Raw genomic sequence first — 16,708 nt, 5'->3', positions numbered from 1 at the left:
TCATCCAGGTCTTCCTCCTCATTACATATGCTGTCATAACACAGCGGCACAATGGCAGAAAGTGATAATATGAAAGCTTTAATGAGAGCTCTTCATGACGGGGTCCTGACTTTTCTGTATGAGCACAGACATTTATTACATGTTCCGTGGGTGTGAGTTTAATATGTAGATCTTACAGTGTCATACAGTGTCTCACTGGAGATGTTATAAACAATACTGCATAGTTGTAAAAAGACAGCATTATCATTGATTATAATGTCAACATACTGCATGTTATGATGCTTGTGGGCTGTGATTGTTGAGTATGTACTGCATGCTATTTAGAGCTGAAGACTGATTGCGGTTTGATTCATGTGGATAAGACACAACATGCGGCTGTGTCTGTGTATAATGTTTTGTTTGAGTGCACATGCAAAGATTTGAATTTATTAACATGTGCGAGAGAGTGAAAGACAGAGAGAGAGAGCATGACAGTGAAATATAGAGAGGCAGCAAATGTTAGCAAAGAGACGCTGACATATAGAGACTGATGGATGAGGGGGAAAGGGAATAGGAAATTTTGGGCCCGTGGCAGTGTGTCTGCCTCTGTCGATCTGATTTGGGTGACACTGTGTGACAGGGAGCTGGCAGAGGGGCCCCCACCCCTCCATCCCCCCACTGGAGGTTACGATGGAAGTGAGTGGCACATATAACATGCACACACAAACACACACACAAATAAAACTCAGTCTCCAACTCTAAAACTCCCTCTATCTTCCCTCTCATCAGCCCTCAAACCACTATTAGTTGAATTCAGACTGGCATAATGCTAGCATTAACCCTTACTTAGCTGCTAGTTTTTTATTAAAGATCCTCTCAAGACATGTTTTAAGATACATAAAAATACTTTGATTATAAATTATAATGATTTGAATAATAATTTGTTTCTAATGTGCTTTTACCACAGAAAAAGTTCAATTACTTGTTAAAAGCCTTAAAATCTCCTCCTTTCCCCTCAATGAATAATCTACAATTTATGAATATGCAAATATTTTTCATTTCAAAAGTTTAACTGCAGGTAAAAAGATGTCTCCAACTTCACTAAAGTGTCCATTGCATACTGGACCATGATTGGCTCCAAATTAGTTGTGGTGTCACAAATCATGCTTAAATCATGTTTATCATGCGCATACATCATCCAGCACAGTGAAGCTCAATCATCACAGTGAAGTAAAAATACACAAAACACTTTTTTGAGTGGGGGGACTTAAAGCTATTTCTCAAACTGGAGAAAACATCGGGAAATGGGTAATTAGTCCATGCCTGCAGAGTCAAATCAAGATAGGAGCTTTAATATTTTTGAGTGACACCAAGAAAACAAATTACTCACTCAGATCTCAGTTTTGAGGAATTAAAAGAAAAGCTTTTTTTTTATTTAGTAGTCCTGTTTCCTACTGTCACATTACATCATGAGATGCAAGCGGCAGGTACGTGTCTCCATCATACCCTTCCTCTTCTCTGAGTTGTTTTACCCCTTTATCTAAAGCTTCACACCACTGAAGGATAATCTCTCGGGGACCCCTTTTGTTTCTTGTACTATTTAATAGCTGACGATGTACATGATGTACTTTTGGCTGGACTGCAACAGCAGGGCCAGCCCTATATACACAAATGTTTGTCCATCACTGAGTCACTTACTGACTCACTGACTGAGTGATGAAGCTACAGCAACAGACTAACAGCTCCAGCCGGTAAAACAAACAGTAAAATGTGTGTTGACGTATCGAGCAGAAACCACTGGCAGCAGCTCCCTTGATTCAGTCGTTAAGTCACTTTCCTCTTCATTCTCCTTTCTGTTAAGCTCAACTCTAATGTGGTTTGTCCAAGTGGTGTTGCAGTACGTAGCCGCCCAAGATGGTGGACCCAGTCACACAGATTGGGCAGCGATACAAATCGGGTAGTGACAGACCAGTCATATACCAGGTTTTGACCTAGTCTTGTTTATAGTTAGGAAGACAGTGTTAGCGCTGTTTTGTTTAATGGTGCTCTGTTGATGAATGAGGATGTTCATAATTTATGATGCTTGTGTCTTGCGTTATATTTTAAGTACTTCTATGTTCATGTTTAGCGCTTGCCTGCAAGGAGAGTTTCCCTCGGAGGCAACAGAGTTGAACTGCACTGAGTTGAGCAAATATTAAACATGCATTTCATGTATGAGCAGCTGATAACGGGTGAAGATAAGAGAAAGTTGTAAGGTTTGAACTTAAAAGTGCACTTACTATTTCCCGTCCCATCCAGGCCAATGGTTTTTCCTCCCATGAGACCAAGAGTACTTTCACTGTTATTTTTAGGTTGGGAAAAGCTCATCTGCTGTTCCCTAGGTGAGAGGCCTGGCTCATCTGATCCCATCAAGCAGTGTATTCATCCCTGCTGCCTTAGCACAGCTGCCTAACGCCTGCCCACTGTCTGATTCTCCATCTTTATAATTGTCTTTATCTATTTTGCTTTCATTGTTTCTTGGATTCTGAACATTCTTTACATATATGTCATTTTCTTTGTTTTTTCTCTTGTTCTATGTCAGACTGATCAATCATTTCTTTCTTTCATCATTTGAAGAGTAGAGGAAGCAATAATGGTTGGCAGTTGTAGTAACGGTGATCACTTTTGATGAGGCTGATGATTTTGCCAACAAGTCTTTCTCTGTGTAGAGAAAAAGAAAAAGAAACAAAATTCAAATTCTATTGTAGCCTCTTTGATTAACAAAATCTAAGCGTGATGTAAGGGATAAAACAAATGGAATAGACATTTCTGTATCACCCACACACACATACACACACATACAAACACTTAGGAATGTCTGAGCAGAGAGGGGAAGTTGCACCCAAAAATGGAAAAAAATGCCACCTGTCTAACCTGAAACGCAGGAATCCTGACAAGCAGGACTACAGGTATAACCACTGGCTCACTGAGTCATCATCCAATTAACATTTCAGTCAGAGTCATCATATCAAGCCTGTTGAATGAAGGACTCTTTTTTTTTTTTTTTTTAGAATGAGCTCATGTTATCACAGTTCTTTAAAGAAAGTCTCCACACTGTGAGAATGAAATATTGGCAATGGGAATGTGTATAAAGAATTGACAGTGCAGTTTATATTTAGTGAGTGAATTGTAGCAAGATTTATAATCAAGTTTGATAGTTTGGATTGATTGAAATAAACATTAACTGACATCAAACTCTACTTTTGAGTAGCCAAGGGCTTTTTAATATAGTGGATACAGCCAAGACAGCGCGCTATACGCTGAGCAGCACGCATGCGCTCATTGTAATATTGCTGCATTCACGTACTCTTTATACGCTCCGATTTCTGACCTTCAAATTTAAAAAATGCCAGTGTGTCCCAACTCAATACCACAGTGATGCTCTTAATTGTATACTTCATATTTATGCAAATGTTGCGCAGTTGGCAGTTACTATGCAAAAAATAGGTGTAGTGTATTGCTTTGAGAGGTGGGACAACAATATATGTAAGACATGTATCGGAAGATCTTAATAAAGCTTTGAATTAAAATTACATCACGTACAGCGATTACAATATGTAATACAAAGGATTTATTGTTGAGTTTAGTATTATATGCTATAGGCTATTATATACAATTGGACATAGTTTACAGCTAGGATATTTGAATCACAGATTGGAATCAGATTTATTGTTAGAATTAAATGAAAATTTGCACAATTAAAATGGTAAACGAATATACAGAAATAATTAATAAAATAAATAAAATGAACGTAAAATAAATTACATTAAAATCAAAGAAAAAAAAACCCCATCTCATCATCTGTTGTTTGGTCAGAAACATAGGCCACAAAATTAAGAGCATTACTCTATACTCTATACATTACAAACATTATAAACTTATCAGGAGTTGCAGAATATTTACACTTATATTATAATTACATTTTCCATAACGTAAAATCTAGTATTCTAAAAGGGTCGTTCATGCGTCCCCATCTGGAAGTTAATATTTCCGACAGCACATGAATGCAGCACAAGCAGCAACACATTCCCAGCACTACATCAGAGCCCAGAGTGGGACTGAGATCCAGCTAAACGCACCAGAGCGTTGTTGTACCTGGTTAAAAGATCCGAGGACTGTGACACGCGTCGTTAAAGTCAACGATTCAGATACGGAGAGGAAAGAGTTCAGTTTCTGCTGACTGGAGGAAAGAAAGAAACGCCATTTAAAGTGAGTTGAGAAGAAAAAAACTGCGAGGATTTGAATAAGTGGACACGAGACGCGAGTGGGACCGTGGCAGCTGTAACATGACATCGATAAAAGGAGATTAAACTGCAAGGATGTTAAGAAAAATGATTCAAGCAATATCTGCACAGTAAGGAGTGACTTCAGAGCGCACAGGGATGGCTTGATTTCTCACCCACGGGAGAGCGGCACTCATGTTTCTGTGGAAGAGAAAGAAAGTTTGCTGCGCTTCACTCGGATACAAGTCCACTTTCTGAGAGACACTGCTGCTGTGACTGTTTCTCATCCCAGTAGCAGAGCCCGCCAGTTTTTGGTGTCGGGCTTATAACTGTTCACAATGTCCAAACCCGCGCTAAAGAAAAACCACTGGACCTCCAGAGTGAACGAGAGCTCCGTCTGTAAAGATGCCCGCGGTGACTTGAACGTGCCACTGCGCGGCGGCGCGGAGAACGGAGAGTTCGCCTACATCGGGCAAGTGAATGAGGATGTTGTGGTTTATAAAAGTGGGAAATTAACTGAAGGGGACCTGCTGCTGGAGGTGGAGAACCTCTCGATTTCAGGATTACCCTTATATGACGTGCAGACAGTCATAAAGAACTGCAAAGGTCCCGTCAGGTTGAAAACTGTCAGGCAAGGTAAGGACTGGAAGAGGCGGCGGCACACACACAAAACTCCCTTTAAACTTTGCTCTTTTAATGTCGCACAGTTCTGTGAAAACTATAACAGCGGTGGAAAATGTTGTTCCAAGACTTTTCCCGAAACAGAAAGAAGCACTCTTCAATTCGGCACATATGTAATGTACAATTAAGCTTAAAAGTTTGTTAAATTAGAAACTTGAATTGGCTTTGCCTCCAGGGAGGAGTTCTGTGGGTTATCCTGAGGTAGGTAATATATTCAAATAACTTCTGCCAGGCAAAATATATTACATCAAACTCTCACCAAAGTCCCGACATTGTACACCTGTCGATGAGCAATCCCACTTTAAATTGACAGTTTTTTGAATGGCGTTTAGCGTGTACTTCTAGAGAAAATGCCACCTGTCGGGTTCAGAGGGGTGGAAACAACATAAGCTCACAAATTTTGTTTATTCAGCTTCCCCGTGTTCTGTTTTCTTCTCACCAACCACATGAAATGCCTCAAGAAATGAATGAAACAATTCCAGTTTAGCATTAAGCCTTCAGCCTTCACACAAAGCTAAACCTGATCATTCAACACCTGAAATAATCATTTCAATACAGGTGTCAATCATCTCATTATGTTCAGTAGAACCAGCCTTGTTCAATAGCATTTTTTTTTCTGTAAGAATATCACATCATAGGAGATTATGAACAGCAGATGAGAAGGTGAGTGAGGCAGACACATTGAACGGAATAAAGAAGTGATTATTTAGTTACACTGAAGCCATCTAGTACTAAATATACACATAATCAACAAAGTCTGACTTGGCTTGGCATTTTTTCAGCTGTGTTTGTTGGGGCTATATTGGATCCGTCGACTCCTCAAACAGGCTAGACTGGCAACATTTTTCTAGCACCAAACAGGAATGGGAACATCAGGCAGCTAACAAGAACAGGAACATCAGGCCAGTGTTGCTGGTCTGGCTAGTTCATGGTCAGCTTGACTCAGCAGGGCTGGGCAGTTTGACACTGAGCCACTCTGACAGGCTCCCAGCGTGGCAAAGCAGACTGCTGAAGGGATGCTCGGAGCCAGCCTGGGCCACACTAACTTCCTTTAGAGGCAGACAAAAGAGCAACCGCTCTTCAAGGACAATTTCACGTATTTATAACCTGTGAACGCTGGCAGCAATGTTGGCTGTGCCTGTACAGAGGTGGTAGCAGGCTTTTGTAAAGGCTCCACATGTAGAATTTAACATCAGTAAAGGAGTACTGCGTGGATTTCAGGGCTGTATAATGATATTAAGACTATAAAGGTGGAAACCATCTACCTGCATATCACATTCTGTGCCATTGCATTAAGTTTGGCAGAGGGAGAAATCAATTTGGCACCAAACTGGAAGAACGCACTACTCTTCCAGTGAATGAAGGGTGGATCTTGTGCAGTTTCTGAACAAATGCACACAGTGAAAAGCTTATGAAGAAAGTACACAACAATTTAATCATCATAAAGTGAATGAGAATACCCTCTTTGGGATGGTGGAGCAATGGGGCTAATGGAAATCGTGGTCCAGCACTGACAATACCTATATGGCCACTGCCATCTTGACCTTGGTTTAATTTGTTTACAGCGGTGCTCAGTAGTTGTGCGCTCTGAAGTGCAGGTTTTCATTCTAAACAAACATTACACCGGCAGATATCACTGATTAGTTCCTCCTTTCTTATTTAATAACCGAAATCACTTGCTTTAGTCTTTGTTTGGAATAAAACCTTCAGAGTTTTGGTCTAAAAATGTTAAATTCCTCTAAAAATTTTCATTTGAATTCTCTATGAAGCGCATTAATGTGACACCCAGACAGGTGTTTGCACTTATTGGCTGATTAAGCTCTGCACAGGTTGAAGTTGGGTGAAGCTATGCTGGTAATTATGTGATGTCACCAAACTTAAAAGGCCTTTTTCACAATAGATGTTCTGACTTTTCATAGCAGGAAAAGCACAGGTGTAACTAATATCATTAACAATGGCTTTGCTCTATTCCAGTGAACCGTGACAGTGTGACAGTGAGCCAGCACGCACAATACCACGAACCTGAAACCAAAGCAGCAAAAACGGAATTCAGCTGTCATACATTTTTATTATTTACACGTGTGCTTTTATGAAAAATACTTATGAAGTGGAAGTTGTCCTGGACTGACAAGTGCAATGAAAAATCAATCTCAGTGTGCACACGCCCGTACAGTCCCGAGAGGAGATTTAATCAAGCAAACTCACTTCTCACTCTGAGCCAATCAGAAGTCTCCCAGCTCCCCCTTTTCTTCCAGGACCCATCAGGGGATGTCGGGTGTCACCGCCGTACAACGTCACGTGATCAGATTCCATTTCACGTTTTTAATAATTCACGCTGTCTGGGAATTTCCCGCCCTAATCAGCCTTAATTGGGAAAATATGCTTGGCAACAAGGGCCATCTGTAAAATCTGACTGACCTAATTTTACCCAGAACTTGTGCCATTTTCTCACTTTAATCAAGTGAGATGTAAGGAGGGGTGCTGCTGCAGTGTGTTGGCTCGCTGATATTCAGGAAGCCTCTGCTGCTGCTGTTGACTGGCAGCAGTATGACGAGACATGTTGTAAAAAGTGTTAAGGCCAGGGCCCGGGACCTTCAGCACTATATTCAGACCTGTTAGCGCACACACAAGCACACAGAGGGACGTTTCTAGTTGGAGCTGATAAGAGCCTCTGCTAGTTCTCTACTGCAGAGATTGTAATGTTTACTTGAGGTATCAGTGAAACAGAACAAGACACACACACATAAATATACACCACAGAAAACACATCTGTAGCACTTCCGCTCGAAAAGTCCACTTCATTGCGTATTGATCAGGCAAACAGCTGTGAGGAAAATAATCGGATTATGTAATTAAGGACTATTACATACAAACACAGACCTGCACTCTCACTCCTCATCGTCTTAAACAAGCAGCCGCTGACCCTCTCCTCGCGCAAATTAATGGTTAACACTCGTGCAGAGACGGAGATGTGCTATAATGACAACGAGAAACACAAATTCACATTATGATGAGATTTGTCAATCTGATAAACCTCCCCCTGGAACTTCTTTACGGATAATCTTCATAAGAAGATGACCTACTGCCTCACATATGCAAAACAATCACTGGCTAACACACACACAGAGATGCACAAACACATACTTGTGCAAACACACTCTCACAACAGAGAGGTTTCAGATTGAGAGCAGATTAGTGTCATGCTCTCGCCGGTGTCAGCGTACATGTCGAGTGTGTTTAGTAATCAGGGATATTTCTATGATCGCTCCTGTGTGTGTGTGTGTGTGTGTGTGTGTGTGTTGTATTTTCATGTGGACAGAATTGTTAAAATCCTCCCAAAGTGAAAACTTGTGACTCCTCACTTCTATCAAGGACTACTAAGGTTTAATAGTTTTTAAATTCAGTTTATGGTAAGGTTTAGATGAGATTAGGGGTAGAAGAAGAAGGCCTTTACCAGCATTGTAAAACATGTGTGTATGCATGTGTGTGTGTGTGTGTGTGTGTTTCGGACATGAAAAACGACACAGTGGAGTTCATGGTTTTCCCCGGGAGGTATGCTGTGTGTGGGTCGCCTTAGTCAACAGGATTTGCTGCATGTGATCACACACTCTCTCTCTCTCTCTCTCTCTCTCTCACACACACTAGAATTTGAATCCTTTTCACATAAAACCAACCGTCGTTCTCCCAGACCAATCAGGAATTGAGGAGCTACAGCTTCGGAGGAGTGTATTTCTTTCCATGCTGCATTATATTACAGAGCCGCTGTGATGAATGATGCCTCACTAGCTATAAATTTCTGGAAGCAGAAAATATTCTCCCTTTCATATGCCGGCGCGAGCTGCTAACTAGGGCCCTCCTGCTCAAATTTACAACACTGCGTCGCTGCATTGACTCCAGGCTCTGTGCGTATGTACATGCGAACGTGTGAGCGTGTCTGGCAGGGTTTGCATATGGAAGTGTTTATTTCCTTTCTCTCAGCAGGAAGTTGGACACCCCTCCTTTTACCCCAACCATTCTTCCACCTTTGTATTCTCTGACAGCGGTGGAACGACTTCACTTCCTTTAGGAAAGATCTCTGGCTTCAATTTCAGGGTGTGTGTTTGCATGTATGCGAGTGTATGAGAGCCAGAAAGAGGGAGAGATAGAAGTCACATATGTAGAGTATAAGCATCTCGCCTACTCTGAGCTGAGTTTGTGTGTGTGTGTGCGTGTGTGTGTGTGTCGGCGCCCAGCTTAAGCTCTGCATTTAAATGCACTGGAGGGACACTCAGTTACCAACTAAATAGACCATTAAATGCTGTCTCACTAATGCAGAGCTTTTTGTAATCCCACTAAAGAGGTACATATGCACATGTGTGCTGTCTTTTCTCTTGTTTGCCAAAGAATTGTCTTTATTTTCCCAATTAGCTCAAGTGTAGGCTGTTGTACTGAGTGTGAATGGGAATTGGTCACACTAGGCACTTGCAGTTACACACTCTGTCAGAGGAAGAGAAAGGCCAACTAATTTACGATAGTGAGGTTAGTAGGGCGGGGGAGGCGGTGAGGCTTTTTTCTTTGAAGACTGCTCTCATGCGGTCTCCTCAAATTGTATACAGTTACAGTACACACACAGTAGAGGAGTATATGTTCCGAAGTTTTCGACACGGTTGACAAAAGTTCTTAAAAAGAGTCCTGGATACCAAGGAACGTCAAGGCTTAAGACAGTCAGTTCGATCTGACACACATTATGAATTGCTGTTTTTCTGACTGACCTTTATTATGGTCTACACTGGCAAAGAAGCTTCACTGTGGTTTTCTGAGGCAGCTGTTGCTATTATAGCTGTTGTAGATTTTAACAAGGAAATGGACATAGAGATCATTGACATTTTCCCCTGGAGACCCTTTCAGTCTAACGCCGAAGCAGTTCTAAGTAAATCTGTCAACACTCTCTTTTCTCAGTGGTCACTTCTTGAGGATTTGTAGCATAGAGTCATTTAACCACGCTTTGCTTTTTTCCATCTGTCAAACCATGAAATGATTAGTCCCTTAAGGGCATTAGAACACACAGGAAAATTAAAGCCGTAAGCTTTAATATCAGGGAGCTTTGGTTCAGTAACTAAAGTAACTGTTAAGTTAGCCAAAGTGTAAGATGAGTTGACAAATCTACTCAAAAGGCCTTTACTTACTCCCACACAGTCAATCCAACTGGCTTGTTAGCATAATCTCCCAGCTAGGAGGTATGGTGATGCTCTGTGTTAGCGTAATTAGCCTCAAACCTTAGAGCAGGTGAATATCTTAATAAAAGGCTTTTTTAAATGAAGCATTAAGGCCTTGAAAAAAGGCATGTTGTCTCATTCACTTGAATTTTATAACCCTAAGACTTTTATCTATCAGGTTTGGTGTGCTACACCTGTCATTCGATGGAAAAGAGTCCACAGCAACCCTAGCGACTTTGTGAGGCTGCACTTTGGCACAGCTTTGAGCTAAATGCTAATGCTAGCATGGCACCATGTGCTAATATGCCAGTGTTTAGTAGCAGGTATAATGTTTGCTAGGTTCACCATCTTAGTTTAGCATATTAGCATGTTATAATTAGCCCTGGACACAAAGTATAGCTGAGATTGAGGGGAATGTAATTAGTTTAGTGGGTATTTGGTCATTAGCTAAAGAATTAGCCAAATTGGACTTTTGACCTGATGATGGCATCAGGTGAAAAGGTAAAGGAACACCCAATTGATAACAATTCATCCAGAGGGTGACATGAATGTGCGTACCAAATCTCATGGCAGTTCATCCAATTGCTGTTTAGATATTTCACCAAAGTGGTTGACCAACCAACCCGCAGTGTGACAGACCAACATTGCCATCCCAAGAGCTATGCCACTAGAATGGCTAAAAATGACTCACAGCACTAGAGCAACCTTTTTAAACAATAAGTGTTGCAAATGTCAGTAGCTGAGTGGTAAACTGTTGTACCAAGACCCTAACCTGCAGTCACATCAGAAGTAGCACAGTCGCTCTGCCAGCCTTCACTGTGCGCAGAGTCTTAACAATGTTTGAGCATAGGCAGTGCTGTTTTTTTTTTTTTTTTGTCCCGTGTTAAGTCAGGAATGGGATCATGTGCACGCCTGCAGATAGTGGTGGTGTGTGTGCCCATTTGCGTGCCAGACAGGCTGACGTGGCCAAGTCTCTCTGTCAGCTCTGCTGCTGTTAAACTCGGATGAGACGTGGTTATGCCTCCAGCGGGCACGACTAGGAAGCAAAATGATGGGATTGGTAGTGGCTGTGGGCATTATTAATATGGCTGAGACTAGAGCCAGTTGCAAGTGGATGTGCCCAAGAAAAATGCTGCTAGTGTCTTGAAAAGTTGAGGGTTTTTATAACTTTTTTCTAAATTCGGCAGGGACTTAACTTCTGCACAAGGAAACGTACATTTTTAACTCCTGTTTCTGTCATATTATTTTGCGGCTTATGCGATGTATTGAGATAACAAGATGGGGAAAAGACACTTGAAAGCTTACATGGAGTTAATTTATTGTCGTTAAAAGCTAATCGTCAGCTTGTTATCTGTCTAGTTGTGTTTGCACCTAGAAAATCTATACTTTATCTCTCAGCCTGCTGCAGATATAAAGGCTTTTTTTTTTTTTTTTTTTTTACCCCCAGTGTGCTCCCTTCTCTTCTTTACCTTTAATTACGTTCCGGTTGAGGCCTTTGGGTTCTGTTTACACAAATCCCATTAATGCAAAGTCTTTGGGAAGCTTACTCACGCACATTCATGTGCACACGCAGACAAAACAAGGGAGCATCCACAGGTTTAGAGAACAGTCTAGCCCTGATTAAGAGGATTTAGAAACGAGTCTGTCTGTTTGTCCGCAGCAGTGAACACACAACACGTAGCCACGCGCGCACACACACACACACACACACACACACACACACACTCACAAGTCCAAACTCCCGGGGTCTTCCTGCAGTGGCAATTATGCGGCACACACACACAACAATGCCTTCGCTCAGCCACACTGCCTTATTCTTCCTCCTCCACCTCCTCCTCCTCATCTTTTTTCTCGCTCTATTCATCTTGACTGCTCTCTTCATCTCTCCCCTCTCAAGTCTTCATCTGTTCTCTCCACACGCTTTGTCGTGAGAATATGGGAATTGTGACGGCTCTTATTAAAGGGCACCCCCCCCCCCCCATCAACCTGCCCTTTTTCCTGCCTGAGTCTCCTAAAGAAAAGAATTGTCCAACAGGTCACTTCACAGCAGTTATGGATGACATGTGTGTGGCAAAGTGCTGCTTTTGTGGGTGGCAGCTTCATGTGGGTGGCAGTGAAGGGAGAGCGTGGTGGCTTATGGGTAAAATAAATTAGCTAAAGGAAGATTTGAAACAAGGAAGACGGACTGGTAACATGTGTTAGTGTTTGTGGTTAGGAAATGAGGTATCTGCTGGAGCGGCGGTGTTCTTTCCGGAAGTATTTCACTAATTAGGCCTGTGTAGTCATTCAGGCAGTAATGCACTTATACTCCTTGGGAAAATAAAACTACCTGGTGAAAACTTTGTGAATTCTAAAAAAAAAAAAAGTATTTCTATGTGTACAGCGAGTACACAGTTAAAAAAAAAAGAAGCCGCCTACAGGTCCCCCATCTGGAAATATCAGCCTGTGTGATGGTGACTAGCAGTGAAGCAGCCTTGATTGAGAAAGCATGTGTGTCCTGCGGTTAGCTGGAAGCCTGCAGGACAGCAAATGGCTCTGGTAATCTCTTATGATGGCAGCTGAGATACGGTTGTGTCATCAGCTTCGCAGGTGGCCCTCCCCAGTGCTGACGAATGTTGGGTAATAACTGGTTAGGAGCTGAGGGCCAAGCGACACCGTGTGTAACGGCCTTCGCAACTGTCCGATATCTGTGTCGGAGCACGTGGCTCTGCATGACGACCGCGCATCAGCTGTGCTTGTGTGTCCCCTAAAGCCGGGCATGACTCAATCACCACAAATCCCTGTACTGTACTGCTCACATTATTGTTTCCAGTAGTTCCATGACTCTTCAGCTTAGCGATACACACACTAAATGATTCAATTTACGCAGGGGACCACACACACATAAGAGATTCTTTACCTTTGGGGCGGCTGTGGTTCAGGAGGTAGAGCGGAAGGTCATATGCAAATCAGAAGGTCGGCAGTTTGACCCCCGACTCGTCCTGCGTGGTAGCTCGCCGCCAACGGATGTGTGAGTGAACGGGTGTTTGAGCAGTAGAAAAGGTAGGATAAAGTTGGATAAGAGCGCTGTATAAATTCAGCCATTTACCATTTTGGTATGCTTCGCAAAACATGACTAAAACATTCAAGTTTTTATCTGATTGTGGTGAAAAGGAACTTGAGAAGGTAGACTGGTTTATTCACATTTTTTTTGTGCCAAAAAAAAAAAAAAAAGGAACAAATGAAGTGAGCTAGATGCCAAAGTGGGAGGAGAACAGTTGGAGAATGGTTAGCATTGTCAGGGGCCAGTGCTTTCTGAATATGAATTTCCCTATTCTGTATGGTTTCAATTCAGCTCTCTTTGACAATGAAATCTTTTGGCTGTTAAGTGCTGTCAGAGCTTATAAACTGTGCCAGTCGACATGTCTGACCCGCTGTTGAATCTAGATGAAAAGCTGCAAGCAGAGTTGGTTCAGACCTGGGCGTTTTATCTCCAGCTTTTTTTTTTTAAAAACAGGCCTCAATTTTCAGAAAGTTCAACTGATTTTTTTTTTTTTTTTTTGGAAGAGCCTTTATATAATTCTCACATCTCTGTAATTTGCCAGCCAAAAAAAACAAAAAAAAAGTGAAAGATATAACAAGATGAAAGGTTCAGTAATTCATCTTCATGTGCGGTCTTGCTTTTTTTTTATCAGGTTCTGCGGGCAAAACACTGAAGACTGAGGCAGACTTAATACTTCATCATCACCTCCTTAATGACTGTTAATGCGGGCCAGGCGTAACTGAACGTCTGAGGAGTTGCTTTCATCCTGTGCTCATAGCAACAGGCTATGGGCACAGAGCATAATATAATGTGCTCGAAAGGTGAAATAATACGATAATACAACCAAAATAGTCTTATCTGACCCAAGTCTAATGTGGATGCAGACAACTGTGAAACCACAGTCAAGCTCCGACTGCCTCGGCCGCACCAGGGACCGTGGCGGTACGAGAGTTACGCTGTCCCGCTGTGTCAGTTTATGTGTCTGTTAGTGGAACGTAAAGGTCAGTACGCATATGAACACCTAAAGGTCAGAACACATATGAAAACTATAATAGAGACACTTTGTCCTCATTTTTCCACAAGACAGAAGCGCTCCGTACACTCTCAATTACTGTACAGGCTTCATTAAACTGGCACAGTGAGTAAAATGTGACAGCTTACTGATTGAATCTTAATTAGACAAGCAGACACTAATTAGCAAAGACAGGGAGAGGATTGAGTCTTAATTAAGAGGTCACTGGTGTCCATCTTTTGTCTCCACTGCGGGCATCCGTCACAGATGTTACGTCTCTCGAAGCGACGTTTGTTTATGTGACAACCGCGGCGCTTTCTATAGCACGCACACACAAAAACCATCATCTAACTTAATAAGTTGTTATTTTAATGCAGTATTGTGAAAAACAGACAGAGGTTAAAGCTGGTGAAAGATACTGTACACGCTTGGCTTTAGAATCACTTTAACATTGCCAGTTGATGGTTCGTTCAGTTCCAGTGACATAAGTCATCGGGTTATTGTAAGACTTAAATTCGATGAAAGCCAGTAAATGCGCTTGATGATGGATCTTTGAATTAGTATTATCGCATTTTTTACTCTAAATTTCCACACCTTGACTTCACATTTTCACACAATCATGATAATCCTCCTCTTGGAAGATGAAGGAAGCGTGCACCTCCACCATGACTCTCTTTTATTACCCTCATGTCCCCTGCTCCCCGTGTGAATCTGATATCGTATTAAAGCCGCTTTCGATCTTGCGCTCCCTCCAACAGCAGTTGTTGTGTAATAGATTTGGCACAGTGTTTTCGGGTGAACGCTGAGTTTACAAGAGCACGTGCTGTATGAGTTTTCTCCTGTAAATGAAGAACTCGTACTACTGTATGACATACCAGCCAACACCAGGCTGTGTGTCGTACACACAGCCTGTCCAGGCGAGGTGCTGTTAGTGTTGCTGGAGCATCTCTTTTATGCCTCGGAGCTGTAAAAGATGTGAAGACATGTCAGTACTGTATGTTACTCAGTGACTGTTTAATCAATATCTCCAGTAGGGATTTGTAGTTTTATTGGGGTATCCCTTAAAATGTATTTTCAGATTAATGCTGATATTTTTCTAAGGAGCATCCCTGATGTATATGCATCCTTACTGGTGTCACTGAGTTAAACTACTTTCCTAGACTGCAGTGAACAAATGCTATGAGACAGAGGAGCTTTGCTTCCTACTAAAATTGTAATAAGTGGAAAATGCATTTCTCGCATAAAAGTTCTAAACAATTTCTTAACCGAGCCGGTCCAGCCTTTGTAGTTGTAATTAAATTAAAACGCTAACCATTAAAATTTAAACTTCCTCTTTACATTACATAACACACGCCTATACTGTATAAAGAAGCTGTACTGCTGAGCTGCGGCTCACTGAATGAGCAGGGCTTTCGGAAAGTAACGAACGACGGTAGCAACGGTGTGGATAAAAGGTCTCATGGACACTATGACATGAGATTTCCATATGGAAATCATGCCATACAGGAGGACAGACCCTCCAGGCCTCGTCATCATGTCTGCGTTTTCACTTTATCTAATGATTGCTCAGCAGCACAATGACCGACTGTAGCAGATCTGGACGGAGGTTTTGTGAAGCTGTGAAGCTGAGGTTAACCACCTCACATAGCATGCTGTTGATGTTATTTGCAAGGATTTTTATATGGGCAATGGACATCATGTGATTTTTTTTTTTTTTTTTTTTTTTTAAAAGCAGTGTTTTGGGTCAAATGAGCAGGATTGAGTGGGCTGGGTCTGAATTCCATTTGTCACTCGGTAATGCCCCACTACAATCACTGAAGATTTAGATACGCTCACACACACACACACACACACACACACACACACACACACACACACATGGACAGACATACACTCTCATGTAAAGTTAGATAGCCACGCCCTCAGGATATACATAAGAGCTTAATGCATGCAAATATTTTTCCTATGTTTGCATGCAGGAATATTGTCTCACTCTCTGACTCTTTGTCTCTCACACACACACACACACACACACACACACACACATAACACTGTTTCCCTGTGCTCTGTACTGCTCTGGAATGCTCTGTTTACATAGCTGGGGCTGGCCCAGATCAGTATTTTAGTCTCTCAGGTGTCTGCTGTGTGTCACTGACAGTTATTTTATAGGCCCCAGTATGGCTCGTACTCCACCTTGCCTGGAACTCTCCTTTCATTTATGGGAGGACACAGCGGGCCTAGAGACACAAGAGAAGCTTAGCGCTATCATTGAAACGTACTTCAGAGTTAATGTAATTTATTTCTGTAGGGAAACCTATTAGAAAAGTTGTATACTCTGTTGAAAAATGTTTTCTCGTTGAATTTTTTCACCTGCTGTGCTATTAGCTTGTCTGAAATGTCGCCACGGTGACAAATGCATGTCCCTCAGCGTATACACACACTGACTTTTACAACACTTAACTTACTTTGTGGCATCATTTGTCAGCAGTGGAGATAAGCTCGGGCTAGTATGTACAACTATGACTTGTATTCCTACAGATAACCTATCATTGGAGAC

The 16,708-nt window shown here is 41.9% G+C and overlaps 1 protein-coding gene across 9 annotated transcripts in view; it reads left to right on the top strand.

Annotated features, from left to right (window-relative positions):
• The first annotated feature begins 4,034 nt into the window (after positions 1–4,034).
• magi1b (membrane associated guanylate kinase, WW and PDZ domain containing 1b) overlaps positions 4,035–16,708 on the top strand; it is a 140,961-nt gene continuing 128,287 nt past the window's right edge. For 5 of the 9 annotated variants that reach the window (XM_067588043.1, XM_067588042.1, XM_067588046.1 and 2 more), the window contains exon 1: positions 4,036–4,877. In XM_067588043.1, the coding sequence (XP_067444144.1) occupies positions 4,580–4,877 (298 nt within the window). In that variant the 5' untranslated portion in view covers positions 4,036–4,579. Of the gene's footprint in view, positions 4,878–16,708 lie in introns of all 9 variants that reach the window. The other 4 variants (XM_067588040.1, XM_067588041.1, XM_067588039.1 and 1 more) reach the window with 2 other exon arrangements.

This window comes from Thunnus thynnus, chromosome 4 (assembly GCF_963924715.1).
Source record: "Thunnus thynnus chromosome 4, fThuThy2.1, whole genome shotgun sequence".
Taxonomy (NCBI): Eukaryota; Metazoa; Chordata; class Actinopteri; order Scombriformes; family Scombridae; genus Thunnus; species Thunnus thynnus.
The sequence above is the reverse complement of the archived record's forward strand: the minus strand, read 5'-3'. Positions and strand labels throughout refer to the sequence as shown.